The 17376-nt window shown below is 39.4% G+C and overlaps 2 protein-coding genes across 2 annotated transcripts; both read left to right on the top strand.

Moving 5' to 3' along the window:
* Positions 1-341: 341 nt before the first annotated feature.
* LOC103433446 (uncharacterized) lies at positions 342-2821 on the top strand. Its single transcript, XM_070820617.1, has 8 exons — positions 342-586; positions 811-866; positions 1038-1181; positions 1739-1812; positions 1912-1966; positions 2038-2100; positions 2195-2322; positions 2480-2821. The coding sequence occupies exons 1-8, from the start codon at positions 541-543 to the stop codon at positions 2556-2558; spliced, it is 645 nt and encodes a 214-aa protein (XP_070676718.1). The 5' UTR covers positions 342-540; the 3' UTR covers positions 2559-2821.
* Positions 2822-5463: 2642 nt separating this feature from the next.
* LOC114824507 (putative cyclin-D7-1) lies at positions 5464-7663 on the top strand. The gene is made up of 6 exons (XM_029101659.2): positions 5464-5810; positions 5951-6037; positions 6174-6271; positions 6365-6576; positions 7092-7234; positions 7357-7663. Exons 1-6 carry the CDS (start codon positions 5544-5546, stop codon positions 7507-7509), a joined length of 960 nt encoding a protein of 319 aa, XP_028957492.2. The 5' UTR covers positions 5464-5543; the 3' UTR covers positions 7510-7663.
* Positions 7664-17376: the final 9713 nt, after the last annotated feature.

Below are 17376 nucleotides of genomic sequence, written 5' to 3'. Positions count from 1 at the left end.
CGTCTATAAAAGTACAATTCGGAAACCTCAAAAACCAAAATCAAAGCATGTAAACGTAAAAATCCAAGTACGTTTGTAGTAAAAGTAATAATGGAGCACACGTGCACAACTATAGTTTATTGTAGAGAGAGGCCATGGAGGCTCCACAAGATGCTCTGTTATAAGAACGTAGACGACTCGAGACTACTTGTAGCTAGTCTTATTAATTAGGATATAACATTTTTATTGGAGACAATTTTTGCACATTTTTTATTAAAAATGACCTATATCCCTTTATTAGACATGACATTTTTTTTCATAAAAAGATATGTGTACTATAAGCGGTTAGGAAACAAATTGGTTTCGAACTCATCATTTACAATATCCGAACCTATGAAAATAAATAAAACTTGAAAGAAAATGAAGAAGGAAAGGGAGAGGAACTACTTTGGAGGCGGTTGCGGGTCGGGTTCATTAGACAGGCGCGGACTCTGGATGGTGTGTTGAATTGGCGGTAGCATCAGACTCGCTTACTCCTTTCCGATTGAACCAATCAAAGAAATGCCGGTGAGAGTGGCGGAAGCCTCCGCGCCTTCTCAAACCTCAGGTACTTCTCCGCCCCTCTCTCTTTCTCGATACCGAATGCCACCGCAAACAGTGGTTTCCCCATTTAGTAGAGTTAGGGATTTTGCCGAAACCTGCACTGTTCGATTCATGTTGTAGGATATAATCCTCAAAGACACTACCTTTTTTCTGTAATTTTTCTTCCAATCGTTCACATATATGTATATATGTGTTTATATATATGTTAGTATTTGTATCTATGTGCAGGTTCAAATGGTGGACAGACAGCTCCTCCAGCCTGCACACTTTTAAGCGTTGGACAGGTTTATCTCTGTTCCTGTGCCTTTGTAGTTCTTAAATTTCGTTCCTTTTTTCTTGAAACTGGTTAGATTATAGAGAATTTCTAATTAATATTGACTTTTTGAGCATAAGCACCGATTTCGGAAGTATAAATGTGTGTGCATTGTAAAATTAAGTTCATAATTCTATGGCAGGCCTTCTCCGGTACGCAGAATGTTTGTAGTATGCAGAAAGATGAAGCGTGGAGAGTGAATGTTCGGATACAGGGGTGTGACCTTGAACATGGTTATCTATGTGGAACCATGGAAGCTCTTAATGTTCCTATGGCAGACACACCGGTAAGGAGTTTCTTCTTTTGTGTCTGTTGTTCATCTGTCACCATGAATTTTTTTGTTTGAGGATTGGTATTGAGAATAAATATTTCCCTGAAATGAATTAAGAACAACAAAAGAGTGAACGAACTACTGAGTTTTTTTATCGGAACTGCTCTTTACTTGAGGAGTTTCGTACCCCTTTTTGGTACCTTCGGTTTTTGTACTGCTGTTGTTGTCTGTATTCCACATCTAGATGGCGAACCTCATATAGTTAAATCTTAAATCAAGCATTCTTTGGGTTCATTGGGTGCAGCAGCTACAAACTTGATTTGCCTAATTTTCAATCTTCAATCCATAAGATATCATTATGATATTCACTGCTTATCGTGTGTCTCATACGATCTATAAATTTGGCTGATTCTAGTCTGCCACTTTCATGCAAGACGTGTGCATTAGAAATGACACCTTATCTACTTTTTTGTGGATATGGAAATCTAGTTATTGTATTCCCCCACTCCCGTATTCTGATATTTTTGTAACCTTCATTTAGTGTTTACTTTGTTTTTCAACATGTATGTTAGGTAGTTACCTTTTGGGAAGGAGAGATTGTTGACACCAAGAATTATACTTTCTTCACTGGAAAATGGGAGGCAACGTATGTTTCTGTTATCCTTTTAACCTCTATGTTGACCCTAATTATCGTATCATGGTTGTGGAATAACAATCTAGTGCTAATTTGTTTAACTCTTTACAGGCCAGAGGATGATATAAGGCACTGGACCAAGTTTCCTTCTTTTTCTGCTCTGCTGGTATGGAGTCTTAATCTTCTCAATCATATGGCAAACTCCTGTTATCTTCTAATTAATTCTATTGTTTACAGAGCCAAGTGGAAGTTGATGGCGGCAAATCATTAGATCTGAGTAATTATCCATACATATTCATGGTAACTGATCTAATTGTTCTCTTATTCATTGTATAATGACTACTTATTCGTCAGATGCAACGTTGTTGAGTTCTTTGACATTGTATTGGTGCAGAGATGGAAAGAGCAATATTTTGTGAATGTTGGCACAGACTGTGGGCTAACAATAGCTGGCTTTTACTATGTCTGTTTCTCTTGTAGCGATGGCTCCATCAATGGCTTCTATTATGATCCTAAAAGCAGGTATACTGGCCAGCGTATTTCCTTCCTTTATAATGGGATGTGTAAATGCTTACAAAGTAGATTGCCACTTCCTTTATTATGCATTGTCTTTCTGATTTAATTTTCTGAACACATTGCAACCAAGTGACTGATAAAAGTTACTTGAACCGACTTGCAGCCCTTTTCAGAAGCTTGAGCTGAAATCCACCAACGAGGGACGATCAGGTTTCAGCTTTTCATCATATGAACTGCGATAGATGAGAATATGTCTACCGTGGATGCCTACTAGGAATTGCACAACTTTGGGTCAAGTTTCAAGAGCATTTAGCTCCTTTAGTACTGCAAGAATTGATAAAACTTGTGCAGATGTACATTTGTTTGTGTTCGTAAAAGTCTATCGCAGAGCTGTGTGGTGTTCTTGAATATGGTAATCACCGTGTACTAGTTACTTTGAGGTGATGTGAAATCTTGCATATGTAGCGAAACGTTCAGCTCGAAATCAGAATTTATGATTCTTCTATTGTAGTTTTTCATTAGACGTTTGATTACATAGCTTGGTGTTATTATTTCAAGGAAAAACTTAGCAATTTCCCGAACTTTGTACCTTGTTCGACTTTGCCCTGTGAATTTTCGTTTTGGTTGAGTCCCTCTAAACTTTCAGTTAATTTCATCACTTGCAAACCAACTTTTAGGAGCATATATGTCAAAAAAAAATGCAACATTCACAAGAAAAATTAGTAAATCTTAAGTATTTCTTAATTGAGCTATGAAAAAAAATTCAAGGGAAATTGAAACTTTAACACGTGTATTAAATCAAAGGCATCTATGATACGACAAAATACCCGTAATTTCACTTAATAAGTGACACAACTAACAGGAAGGGGAGAGAATTGGACAATTGAAACTTAAAACTAATGCATTAAATCAAAGACTTATACGGTACAAAATGAACGAAAATACCCTTAATTTCACAAAATAAGTGACAAAACTAACAGGTTGGGGAGAGCATTGAAAGTTCATCATTAAGATGTTATATGTTGTCGTAAATGTTGATTTGTTTGTCACATATAGATGCTTAAGTAATCTCCAAATTAAATCAGTTTTTCTACGTAGTTTTTGGATGATGAGAAAGAGTAGGCTGCTTAGCTAATGCTTCTTAGGGTTGTGAATCAGTTTGAAACAGCTCAAACTTGCACCTGTTCGGCTCGATAAGAAACAAGTTAAGCGTGAATATTGATATATTCTTCAAGTCTCATAAGTATCTCATACTTTTTTACAAGACAACTCGAGCTACATACTATTCAAGAAGTTTGTTTGTAATGAAAAATCATGTTTGAGATTTTTCTTTCGAATAATTATGTGTACTATTTTTCCTAAGATTATATAAACTATTTTCAGTTTGGACTTTTTTTAAGACAAAGATTTAGTTTCTAAAAGTTGAACCACTTGTTTCTGACAAGCTCATTGTAAGATTAGTGTAAATGCTGTCGTTTGTTCAAAAAAAAAAAAAAAAACTACAAGCATAAAAAAGTTTGGGGCGTTCATAATATGTTTATGTTTTATATATCTTTTATTACAAAAACGTGTCGTCAAGTTGTGAACTTCTGCAACTAAAGCATACCAACTTATTATAATAGATAGCTTGATATAGTTTGAGCTTGGTATCGAGTTTGAAGTTTTTAAGCCCACTCGAGCTTGTATAAGAAGCAAACCAAACCTGGTTTGAGCTTGAAAAAAAATTAAACAAACCAAACCTTGAGCAAAATGTTATTCGTGGTTCAGCTCGTTTACAAACCTAAATGCTGCTAGTAGAGAATATGTCTTGTGGACCTAGTGGTCCCAATCCAACTGTCCAGGCTTCAAGGATGAACATCTAAACCATTGAATTAGCAGCTTTTGTTGGTGGAGACTGTAGAGAGATTCAATTCAATTAGAGATCATTGATCTTGCACTAGCAATTTGTCCCAATAGAGAAATGACTGATGAGATGAGGGATTTGCCGTCACCATTAACCACCAAGGCCCTCATGATCAAGCGTTGAAGACTATCACGAAGACCCACTCATTAACACTGAGACTGGGGCCCACATTTGAGTCTCTAAATATTATTCTCAAGTTCAGTGCCAACCAAACCAAACCACCGCATCAGTCACAAACCTTATTAGCTTCTGCCCTCGTTTCCTGCATTGAAGGGAGGACGATGAGAGAGAGAGAGAGAGAGAGAGAGAGCATTTAGTCCACTACGTAGCCTACAGAGCCATCCTCGTGCATGGACTCACGCAATTGGTAGCGTTCAGAATAAAACCCTAGCTAATTTAATACAAAAACACCAATATATAACAAAAATAATATAAAACAAAGCTTTTTATATTAGCACCCCACAAAATATTGAACGCACCCCACATTAGAATTTAATATTAATTACTTATTTACTTTACTATGCAATGACAATTTTGACCTTATTAGGTTTAAAAATTAATAAAAATAATAACTTTTAACGCATTATTTATCTACTTCAACTCTCAAAACCTCTCACACCCTCCATTGTTGAATAAAACCCTAAGCAATGAAACTACAAACATGTTGATTAAGAAAAATTATTTTTGACGAATGGAACACGAAATCGGTGTTTCGAAAGCTTTGAAATCATTATTATTGTTATTGAAAAAACATTCAAATGAACCTAAACATTTTTTCAAATCATTCAATTTGAAATCATTCGGCAAAATTAAAACTGATTGTTATAAGATTTGAGAAATGTGGGGTGTATAAAAAATGTGGGGTGTGTATAGAAAATGTAAGGTGTATATTAAGAATGTGGGGTGTGAGGGTATTATGGGGAAGGAAGTGGGGTGTATTAAGATAATTTTTAATTGAAAAAGTAAATGTGAGGTGTATTAAGTATGTGAGGTTTATTCAACAATTTGTGGGGTACTAATATAATAAGCCTAAAACAATTTCTTAACCCACCACTACCACTACTATTCGGACTGCATTTACCCCATTTCATGAGGGGCGTGTCCCTCTTTTTATTTCTCTATCTGTCTGTAAGACTGTAACTACCCACCAACTCTTATATAACTTCCCCTCAACTTCCCTCTTTTCACCATCTTCCAAGTTTTTCTTAATTTCGTTTTCTCAAACCGCTCATCTCTCACTCGATCGAGTACCCTGTTATTGAAACAACTGAGTACATTTTTTAGACTGGCTAGTGACCATAGCTTCTTTTATATTATTCAAAACATGATTTGCATAGAAAGTTTGCTTTGCGATGAGGTATGCCCTTCAAGCCCTGCAGCGACTACTGAAACTATCCCTGGCAATAACTTTGGTTCAAAAAGTTACTGTAGATCAATATTAATGTATACAACTAAGGAAGAGTATGAGCAGGCTCTGACCATATGCATGGAGAAGGAGAAGAGCTATATGCCTGAACCTAATTACCTCGATAACCTGTGTTCGAATAATTTGGTCATTGCTAGGTTAAAAAGCACTCAATGGTTCATCAAGGTCAATACACACACACGCATATATATATATATATATATATGTATGTATGTATGTATATGTATATGTTTAAGGTATATATTTGAAAATTATCATGGTAGTAGTGCTAAATATTTATTTAATTCTTTTGTTTGTGTTTTCAGTCTTCAAGTCGGTTGAACCTCTCCCTTGGAACTGTTTTTTATGCTGCAAATTACCTTGATCGGTTCATATCCACGAACCATTGCAATGTAAGGAATACATGATTTATAATGCTTTTAAGTTTAATTAATCCGAGTTGAAAGGAAATCTGTTTAATTAGTTATGTATTGGGCAAAATTGAAAGGAAATCTGACTTAATATCTATGTACATGTATGTATTTTCAGGGATGGAAATTTGGATGGTGGAATTGGTGTCTATTGCCTGCTTATCTATTGCCTCCAAGTTCAGTGATACCTACAATCCTTCCATGCTTGAAATTCAGGTGATAACCTATTCGTTAATTATTTGCATTATTAATGAAGAATGACACCATTATTTGTTCCTGCAAAGGTTTAATTACTGTGTTGATTCATTGATCGCAAATGGAAGATCTGGAACATTCATTTGAGCCAAGCACAATCCAACGGGTGGAAATGATGGTGCTAAATGCATTAGGATGGCGCCTTGCTTCTACAACGGCTTACTCTTACCTAGAACTGTTTTCATGGTTTCTGGACTCATTGAAGCCCCAACTTCATGAAGAGATCATTGCCCTACTCAACAATTTGCTTCTTCGAGCTATTTCGGGTATGTTTTTTCGAACTTAATTATTTGATGTATGTATCCGGTATATCCATTATTAACTCTAAATTTCCTTTTTTCCCAAGTGTTAGAAAGGCTTTTATTTCACACTTCTTCTAGATGACTTACTCCTAAAGTATTGTAATAGTAATTAGTGTTGGTTAATTACTTAAATTACTCTAGATGCAACCCTATATATGGTAACTGATTTATATAATTCAATCAATGAGATTCATAAAATTTACACCAAGTGATACTTATTAATTCTAAATTATCCTTTATTTTATACGTTAATTTCTCAAATTTATAGAAACTCTTAAAACACTTGTACTACAAGTGGCTGGATTACCCTGGTGAATATAGTTTTTCTTTCAACTCATTACGTCCAGTGTTGAAGCTCTTCACCTTTCTTTAATGTAACTTAGAGTAGTAATATCGATTATAATTATAAAACGACTCACTGTTTTTATTTTCTGATAGTACACATAATTAAGAAACAAAAATTATTATGAACTTTCCAGATTCCAAGTTTCTGGATTATAGGCCAAGTGTGGTTGCAATATCTGCTCTAAGGTGCAGTCTGGATAAGATACAACTTTCAGCAGCCATATCGGGCAATGCCTACCTCACGTGTCTTACAAGTCTATTGGATCATGACCAAAAGGTCACTTAATTAATTTCAGTATCAAATTCCCTTTTTAATTTCCCCTTTTCTTTTGCTGATTAACATCTAACATTTTATTCCTGGTACTGACTGGTAATTTGTCCACTACTTGTATATTATAGGGCGAGTTGGTGAAGTGCCATAAGATGATGGAGGAGCAATATTCATCAGTTGATTGTCTGCACAGATTAAGAGATCACGGGGATTTCCATTACTGCCCTTCTTCAAGTCCAACAACAGTGGGCTTCCAAAATGAGAATCTAACTAAAATTTAGGAAGAATTTGAAAAATACCATCTCTGATCACACTCTATCGTGCTCCTAGATTAGCAAAATGACTAAGAGCTCCTAAATATAAGGAATAAGGAGTAAAAAAGGAGTTCCTAAGGGCTTCTAGCATTAAACAAATATATTTTTTAAACAAACGATATTATCTGTTGTAGACCTGTAAATTTCGTTGCATGCAAATGATGCATCACAAAGCTCTATGTGGCATATGACTCATCACAAATGGACAAGTTATCAATGACATGTAGCACAAATCAAGCAAAGGAAGCTCAAAAGCATTCCTAAAATACAGTGAAAGAAATCTCCTTAAAATCGGTAAGGGGCCCAAATTGCTCCCAAAATCAGAATGAAAGCTTAAAACTTGTAACGATGTTCGATTCAAGATCAAGTTGCCAAGACCCTTGAATCAACAAAATCCCACATCAACATCACCGTTGTCGCATGTCATACACAAACATAGAGGTAAAGACTATCCACGCATTGTTTCAAGTTCAAAACTTGAAGCAATTGTTCGATCGTTCATCCGAGATCAAGTTATTACAACCCTTGGATCAACAACCTACGCATCTACATCAAATTTGATGACTGAATCAAAGGAAAATTATGAAAAGGAGGAGCCTCTGATGGACAAAGATGAGGAGAAGCTAGAGGTAGACCGAGCTATTACGCTCACGTGATCTCTCTTTATCCAACAATTGTAAGAGATGATCACAAGCATGATCAAGGCGCAATATGAAGGAAGCTCGCATGATTCCGTGTTATACTCAAAGCCATTCTCTAAAAGGATTGACGCCTTGAGCATGCCAAGGGGTTATCAGCCACCCAAATTCATGCAATTCGATGGAAAAGGCAATCCTAAACAACATATTGCTCATTTCATTGAAACCTGCAATAATGCTGGGATTGAAGAGACTACCTCATCAAGCAGTTCGTGCACTCGCTAAAAGGTAATGCCTTTAACTGGTACACCAACCTTTAGCCTGAGTTTATCAACAGCTGGGACCAGCTTGAAAAGGAATTCCTCAACCCTTTTACAGCACTCACCGCACCGTAAGCATGCTGGAGCTAACAAGTACGAAACAGTGGAAGGATGAACCTGTCATCAACAACATCAATAGGTGGCGTTCATCAAGTCTGGATTACAGAGATCGGCTTTCTGAAACCTCCGTCATTGAGATGTGTGTCCAAGGCATGCACTGGGGGTTACATTACATCCTTTAAGGCATAAAACTGAGAACATTTGAAGAATTGGCAACTCGATCCCATGATATGGAGCTGAGTATTGCCAATCATGGGAAGAAAGAGCCGATCACCGACTTCAAAAATAATAAGGTATACGCCCCAAATGTAGACAAGACTAGGAAAAAGCACACCAATGAAGCTTTTGCCATCCATACTACCCTTATCAAGACCTCATCTGCGCTCGTCAAGATCTCCTCCAAAAACAAAATGAATGAGATAAAGAGAGGTGAGCCTTCTTGCACCCAAGACATGTGCAAAAACACCTTGAGGGAACTAAAGCAGAAGACGTACCCTTTTCCTGACTCTGACGTGGCTGCAATGCTAGACGACTTGCTGGAAAAGATGGTGATTGAGTTACCTGAATGTAAACACCCCAAAGAGATTAATCGTGTTAACAATCCTAGGTACTGCAACTACCATCGTATCGTAAATCATCCTGTCAGTAAGTGCTTTGTCCTCAAGGAGCTTATCATGAAGCTAGCACAACAAGGGCAAATCGAGCTTGACCTTGACCATTCTCGTCCATGCTTAAGCTATACAACACGTTCTGCATAACAATTGTTAGGGGTAAGCAACCAAAATGCGCCTACCAACAATGAAAAGGGGTGGGCACTGGTAACCTACAAAAAGATAAGAAAGCCAAGACCACAAGCCACACGGCCAAAGGTGGAACAAAAGAGAAAACACCGCCGCCTCAACAATAGGAAGCCCAAAAGAAGCGTAAAAGCTGCTAAGCCAACATACGTAAGGGAACCTATGGAGCAAGAGCAACGCATTCCTTTCTCCTTGCACGAGTACTTCCCAAATGACTTCTTCCAATAGTGCACTATTGTTGCCTGTCACATGGTTGAAATGGAGATAAAAGAGCCCTCAAAAGGCAAAGTTATTGCCATTGAGGAAGTGAATACCCTCACACCCAAAGAAAGCCTGCCGACACACTTTAGCATCGAGGAAGCACTACGATTGCCCAAAGAGATGCAAAAAGCACTAGTAGTGATCTTTGCAAGTCATGATGGCCACGAGGTGCAAGTAAGCAAAGACGAATGCTTGAAGCTTCAACCACATGAATATGCCATATGTTGTGCCACCCATGACGCAATCAACTTCACTGATGAAAACTTGATGCTAGGGTCAAAGCCTCACAACCGTCCTCTCTTCGTCTTTGGGTACGTGAGACAGAACAAAATCAACCGCATGTTTATGGATGGTGGATTGGCCATAAACATCATGCCAAAGTCAACAATGACCACAATCAGCATCAAGGTGGATAAACTATCCTGAAACCGCCTCCTAGTCCAAGGTTTTAACCAAGGAAGACAATGAGCGATGGGCATAATCCGAGTGGAGATAACCATTGACGAACTCAAATTAAGCACGCTATTCCATGTGATGGATGCAAAAACTTCCTACAACTTGCTCTTAGGACAGCCTTGGATCCACAAGAATGGAGTAGTGTTGTTCACCCTTCATCAATGCTTAAAGCTCTACCGAGAATGAGTAATGGTGATACAAGGTGACACCAAGCCATTTACGGAAGCCAAATCACACTTTGTGGACGCCAAGTTCTACATGGATGAAGACATGGTGCCCGAAGCTCTTCCAGAAGAAATCAAATCCATAGACAAAGCCATACCTAAGAAACAATAGTGGCAAGCCATGCCCAAGAAACAAGAAAGGGAAGTTGTGTCATCTTCAAGCAAAAACGACAATGAGCCTGCTAAGCCCACAGCAATCAAAGGAAGTGTGACGCCCTTAAAAGGACCAAACACACCCGTCTTCCGATAAATCCCAATGTCGAGAAGAAAGAATGGGTAATCCCCATTCAAAATTGGAACAAGCAAAGCTGACACACAGCTGCATAAAGACGATGTAAAGGTACTCAAGACAAATGCAGTTTTACCTCTAACACGGCTAGGCAATGATAAAGTTTCAAAACCACCACAAGGTTTTGTAAACCCCTACCAAAGAGGGCAGAACCAAGCTCTCCTCCAACTAAGAGGACCGAAGAAGGTTTCGACTCAAACGCCTACAAACTCATGTCAAAGGCTCGGTACGATTTCGCCTCCTCTTCAAATCTTGGAAAGAAGAATGCAAACACTGTCAACCACAAAGAATGTGACCTCACAAAGACTCAAACAAAGTTAAGTAAGCATGGTTACAGAGTTGACAACAACAAAGTTGGACTTGGCTTTACACCAAATACACTTGTGAAGATTTCAAGCAAAGCAAAAAACGTTAGCGCTCAACACATCTGCGTGAGCATTGAACAAAATCAAGATAAGCCTAAACCCACCCCTTGAACGTCTGTCTTTGATAGACTGAATCGTTCAAAACCCAGAATTTCGGCACTTAATCGCATTGGTGATTAAGACCGAACTTCCGTCTTCAAGTGGCTTAACACGCCAACACCCTAAAGCTTTTTTTTCAAAAGGTTGTCAAAACTTAAAAAACAAAGCAACGCGGTTAGCTTTCCTCCATGACGACCGGCCTTAGAAAGACTTGAAGAAACCAAGCAACCTTCTAAAAAGAGAAAGACAACGCCAAAAGAAGACAAGTTCGACGGTTTAGCAACCAATGACGACGTTCAAAGCTTGATACTTTCAAGGATGAAATGCCAAGCAACCATGGAAGTTGACACAAAAGGACAACTGAAGTTAAAAAAGCGCACCGTCATCCACACGGGCCAATCTTCAAGCCAACAAGCCTAAGAGGACGGCATTGAAGAGGAGGTCCAAGACGTCTTCCACATCACAATCCAAGAAGACAAAGAAGATGAAATCCTCGAGGAAGATGTCACTGTTGCGCCGCCATAGCTTGAGGATAGGGGGCAAGCCATGGTTAATGATCTCAATGAGCTCAACTTAGGCACAAGCGAGAAACTGAAGCTTATCTTCGTAAGTGCACTACTAAGTGCAGATCGATGAGTACTACCAACTGTTAATGAAGTACAAAGACATCTTTGCTTGGACCTACAAAGAAATGTCTGGCCTTAACCCTACCATCGCCGTGCATCATCTTGCAATCACACTGGAACGCAACCAATAAAGCAAACTAAAATACGATATCGATCCGAGCTCATCCCACAAATTGAGGCCAAGATTAACAAACTAATCAAAACAGGGTTCATTCAAGAGGTGCAATACCCTAAATGGATCTCCAACATCGTTATTGTTCTTAAGAAATCTAGACAAATACGTGTTTGCGTAGATTTCCACAACCTCAATGATGATTGCCCGAAGGATGACTTTCCCTTACCAATCATCGAAATCATAGTGGATGCAACCACTGGCCACGAATGGTGTTCAACAAACTATGACACTACAACCTCAAAATGAACCTGTTAAAGTGTGCATTTGGCGTCACTTCTGGGAAGTTCCTCGACTTCATTGTCAAGCTCCGTGGTATTGAAGTAAACCAATAGAAGATCAAGGCAATCCAAAACATACCCGAACCAAGGAACTTACACGAGCTGAAAGTCTACAAAGACGGCTAGCCTTCATCAGACGCTTCATCTCCAACCTTGCTGGACGTTGTCAACCCTTTAGTTGACTCATGAAGAAAGAGGCTCCGTTCATAAAGGATGACGTCTGTTGCAATGCCTTTAAGAGCATAAAAAGGTACCTGGAATGTTTACCTATCTTAGGAGCTCCCATGCCTGGAAAGCCGTTCATCTTATACATTACCACACAATAAGGTTCCATTGGAACACTCTTAGCACAAGAAAATGAAGACCAAAAGGAAAGAGCACTCTACTACCTAAGTAAAACTCTCAGTGGTGCCAAGCTTAATTACTCACCGATCGAGAATATTTGCCTTGCCCTAGTCTTTGTCGTCTAAAAGCTAAGACACTACATGCATGCTTATACTATCCACTTGGCTGCTAAAGTTGACCCAGTCAAGTACGTTATGTCCAAACCCGTTCTGACAGGGCGACTGGCTAAATGGGCATTGTTTCTCAATCAATACGAGATCATCTACGTCTTAGCTAAAGTCGTCAAAGGACAAACACTAGCAGACTTCCTTGCCAATCATCCAATCCCAGCTGATTGGAAAATCTCATACAACTTGCTTGACGAGGATGTGTTCTACATCAACATTTTCTGGACATGGACAATGTTCTTTGACATATCCGCACGAACTGACGGAGCGGAGGTAAGAGTAGTATTCATGTCGCCACAAAGACAAGTATTACCCTATTCCTTCCGACTAAGCGAGCTATACTCCAACAACGTCGCTGAGTACCAAGCGTTGATCATTAGACTCTAAATGGTGATCGACATGGAAATCATAACACTAGAAGTGTATAGCTACTCTAAACTCATAATCAATCAACTCTTAACTAAATATGAAGTAAGGAAAGATGATCTCGTCCTATACTTTCGGCTAGTAACTCAACTACTACAAAAGTTCGAAGCCATGACGCTAGAACATGTACCAAGAAAAGAAAATCAAATGGCGGACGCTCTCACTAACCTAGCCTCAAGTATGGCCCTAGAAGAAGACGAAGCTGTCGACGTGCCAGTTTGCTAAAGATGGATGATCCTACTCGTTACTAAAATGCTATTAGATGACATAAACATAGTCTCAGTGCTTCCAGTCGACACTGAAGAATGGAGACAGCCACTGATCAACTACTTGGAGCATGGAAAGCTTCCAGACGATCCTAGACACCGATTTGAAATACATCGACAAGCACCTCACTTCCTCTACTACAAAGGAACACTCTACCGACCCTCTTTTGAAGAAGTTCTTCTACAATGCCTAAGTGAGGAAGAAGCCAATCAAGCCATGGAAGAGGCACACTTAAGCGTATGCAGAGCGCATCAGTCTGGACCAAAACTACACTTTCAGCTCAAGAGAATAGATTACTACTAGCCAAGCATAGTGAATGATTACCTGGAACACGTAAAAAGGTGCCAAACCTACCAATTCCACGCTAACTTCATACATCAACCACCTGAGCCATTACACCCTACAGTTGCTTCATAACCATTTGATGCATGAGGATTAGACGTCGTAGAACTAATCACACCAAAGTCATCTGCAGGAGAAGCTTACATTCTAGCTGCAACAGATTACTTCTCCAAGTGGGCTGAAGCCATACGCCTAAGGGAAGTCAAGAAGGAAACTGTCGTTTGCTTCATCAATGAGCATATCATCCACCGATATGGTGTGCCTCCCTACATCATCATTGACAATGGAAAACAGTTTTCCAATCGACTCATAGATGAGCTTGTTTGTACCATACTTAACCAATCTCGAAACTACTAAGCACCGGTCAACGTTATACCGTCAAGGACCCAGAAGAGTTTCCCTCCAACCAGGAAGCCAATCATAGCGTGACACGTGTCGACATCAAAAGCCAATCATAGCGCGACACGTGTCAACATCAGAAGCCAATCACAACACGACACATGTCAATGTCAGAATGAAACTAGAAACTATCTTCTATAAATAGATATCATTCTCTCACAATATTTCCTAATGTCATATGTACTAAATCCTTCATTAGAACTCACTAAAGGAGAGCTTGAACCTATGTACTTGTGTAAACCCTTCACAATTAATGAGAACTCATCTACTCCGTGGACGTAGCCAATCTGGGTGAACCACGTACATCTTGTGTTTGCTTCCCTGTCCCTATCTATTTACATACTTATCCATACTAGTGACCGGAGCAATCTAGCGAAGGTCACAAACTTAACATTTTCTGTTGTACCAAAGTCCTCACCGATTTTGTGCATCAATAGAGCTCTTCGAGAAATACAAGTTCAAGCAGCACAAGTCTTCCATGTATCATGCTCCGGTTAACAGTCTTGCAAAAGTAATCAACAAAACGATGTGCAACCTCCTAAAAAAGGTAATCGGCCGAATAAAGAGAGACTAGCACAAAAGAATAAGCGAAGCACTTTGGGCATATAGGACAACACATATAACTCCTACCCAAGCTACACCTTATTCTCTCGTATATGGCGTTGAAGTTGTTCTGCCACTCGAAAGTCAAATCCCCTCACTAAGGTGGCTATACAATAAGGCTTACTGAAGAGGAAAATGCAAAGCTACGACTTCAAGAGTTGGAAGCACTCGACGAAAGAAGGCTCAAAGCTCAACAAAACTTGGAATACTACCAAGCATGGCTATCCAAGGCATTCAACAAGAAGGTCCGCCCAAGGTCTTTCTAAATTGGAGATTTTGTCTTGGCATTACGAAGGCTTATCATCACAACTTACAAAACAAAAAACAAGTTCACATCAAAGTGGGATGGACCTTACGTAATACAAGAGGTCTACACTAACGGCTCCTACTTAATCATAGCGGAAGATGGCTTAAAGATCGCCCCCATCAATGGCAGATTCTTGAAGCGTTACTACTTCTAAACTAACCAAGCAATGCTCATCGCCTGCACGAGCCTAAACTGCATAAGGCACAAAGCTTATCGCCTGCACGAGCCTAAACTGCACACAACAACAATGATCCTTATTTGCACGAGCTTAAAAGGTGACAACCAATGCTCATTGTTCGCACGAGCTTAAAAAAGACGATACCCAAAGCTCATGGCCCGCAAGAGCATAAACTGTGTAAAGCAAAACAAAACAAAATAATCAAAATCAAAATCATCATCAAAATCACCGTCAAAAGCAATCCATCATTCCTTTTAACTACATCATGACTTGATCCTTCCTCAACCGAGGGTACGTAGGCAACTAAAAACTTCAAAACTTCAAGTACAGTCACATCATCAACAAAAACACAAATACTTTGAAGAATAAAAAGCAAATTCAAGAATGTGAATACTTTATTTCTTGAAAGGAAGAATTCGGCTACAATGCCGTATTACGAAATGAGCATAAAAACAAAGAACAGAAGACACTACTTGAAAGCTATGTCCCTAAAACTACGACGATGGTCTTCAAGCAAGCCTTCCAAAGTCTTCAAAGTCTACACATCGGTGGAGGACAAGGTGGACACTTCCATGGCCATACCTTTCTCTTGCTCTACGCGTGAAATCTCCTCTCGATGCTAAGAAAGTATAGCTTCCTGCTCCGAGAGAACACCTTAAAGTCGTGATGCTTTGATTTCCAAATGCTCTCGCTTACGGGCCAATGCTTTTAGACATGCCTGGACAGAAGCTAAAGAAATCCATGTGACTTGATAACCTTTCGAAGCAGCTCGCTAAGAAGATCGAACTTGGGCAATTGATAAGTCTATTGCCGCAAGTTGTGGAGCTCTAACCTCTGGACTTAACTTCTTCGAGGAAATAGCATGTAAGGAAGAATACTCAGTTGAGGAGGCCATAAGTTCAGAAATATTGACTCTCAAAAGCGAGGAATCAACGTTAAGGTTGTCAATCGCAGAAACAAGCTTCGACAAGTCTTTCTTGAGTAACTCAAGGTCCTCCATTGGGCATTTTGAAATCCTCTTCTCAATGTGGCTCTAGATATCCATGGCCACTTGAAGGTTGATGTGATGGATAAGCTGCTCAGTGCCACCAAGGTTGAGCCTTCTAAGAGAGATCTCAGAGCTAGCTAGCACATGTGTTGGACGTAGGACGAGCTCTTGCATACCTTCACCTACACATGGAAAACTTGGGCAACTTGGCTGATTTGTAATAAGCTATGCACCGAGCGGGTCTCTAATCTCCTCGTCCGTGGGTAGACTGCTTCCAAATAACATTTTCATAAAGGAATGAATGCCCATGTTCACCAAATCAAAGGAACAAGAAGGCCAAGCATAAAGAAGACAAAGAAAGATGTTAGAAACAAAAGCTAAACCAGTGAAAGTAAAAGAAATCACAAGAAAGAAGGAAATACATACATCTTTCTCAAGTGACGCACGACCATTAAATTGAGGAAGCCTATACACTTTTTTCTTCTTATGATGAAAATTGACATCACTCTCATCCTGAGCACCTTCAAGTGATCGCTTGTTCAAAACTTGTTGACGCTGCTACAAAACAAGTTCATCTTCGTGCGAGTTAACTTCATCACCCGCTTCTTCAGAAGCATCATAACACCGAGAAGACAAACATAGGTGTTGAAGAGCTAAGACCGCAGGTCCATTTTGCAAAGGAGTTATGCTCGCACAATCAAAATGAGCCAGCTGTGTAGGAACCGTAGAACAACCCTCTCTCGGCGTATCATTGCGTGAACGAGAAGAATTGGTGCCACTTTTCATCCCCAAGTCTTCATGGTGTACCTTTGACCACCAACTTACATAGCCACGAGTCACTGGATTACTCTTGAGCTCGTACTTGGCTGGCAGGGTGATAGAATCATTTGTGCATGTATGGGTACAAGATTCCCAATGCATATACACGGCTTGCAAGGATTCCGACTGTACGTTTTCCTTCAGCTTGCCTATCACATGTTGGACAAAGCCAAACTGCCTACTGAAACGGTAAAGACTATACGACTGAACAATACATCGATCTCCTTGCCGTAAAGAAACATACCCAGAGTGAAGAATTGTAAGATAAGACAAATCTGAGAAACGAAGGTCTCCTTGCCGCAAAGAAACATACCCAGAGTGAAGAATTGTAAGATAAGACAAATCTGATAAACGAAGGTGTGAATCATCTATGAGACCTCACCGCGTCGAGCTAACCCTTGCCAG

This window comes from Malus domestica, chromosome 04 (assembly GCF_042453785.1).
Source record: "Malus domestica chromosome 04, GDT2T_hap1".
NCBI lineage: Eukaryota > Viridiplantae > Streptophyta > Magnoliopsida > Rosales > Rosaceae > Malus > Malus domestica.
Note: the sequence above shows the minus strand (reverse complement) of the source record. Positions and strands in the feature narration are given on the sequence as shown.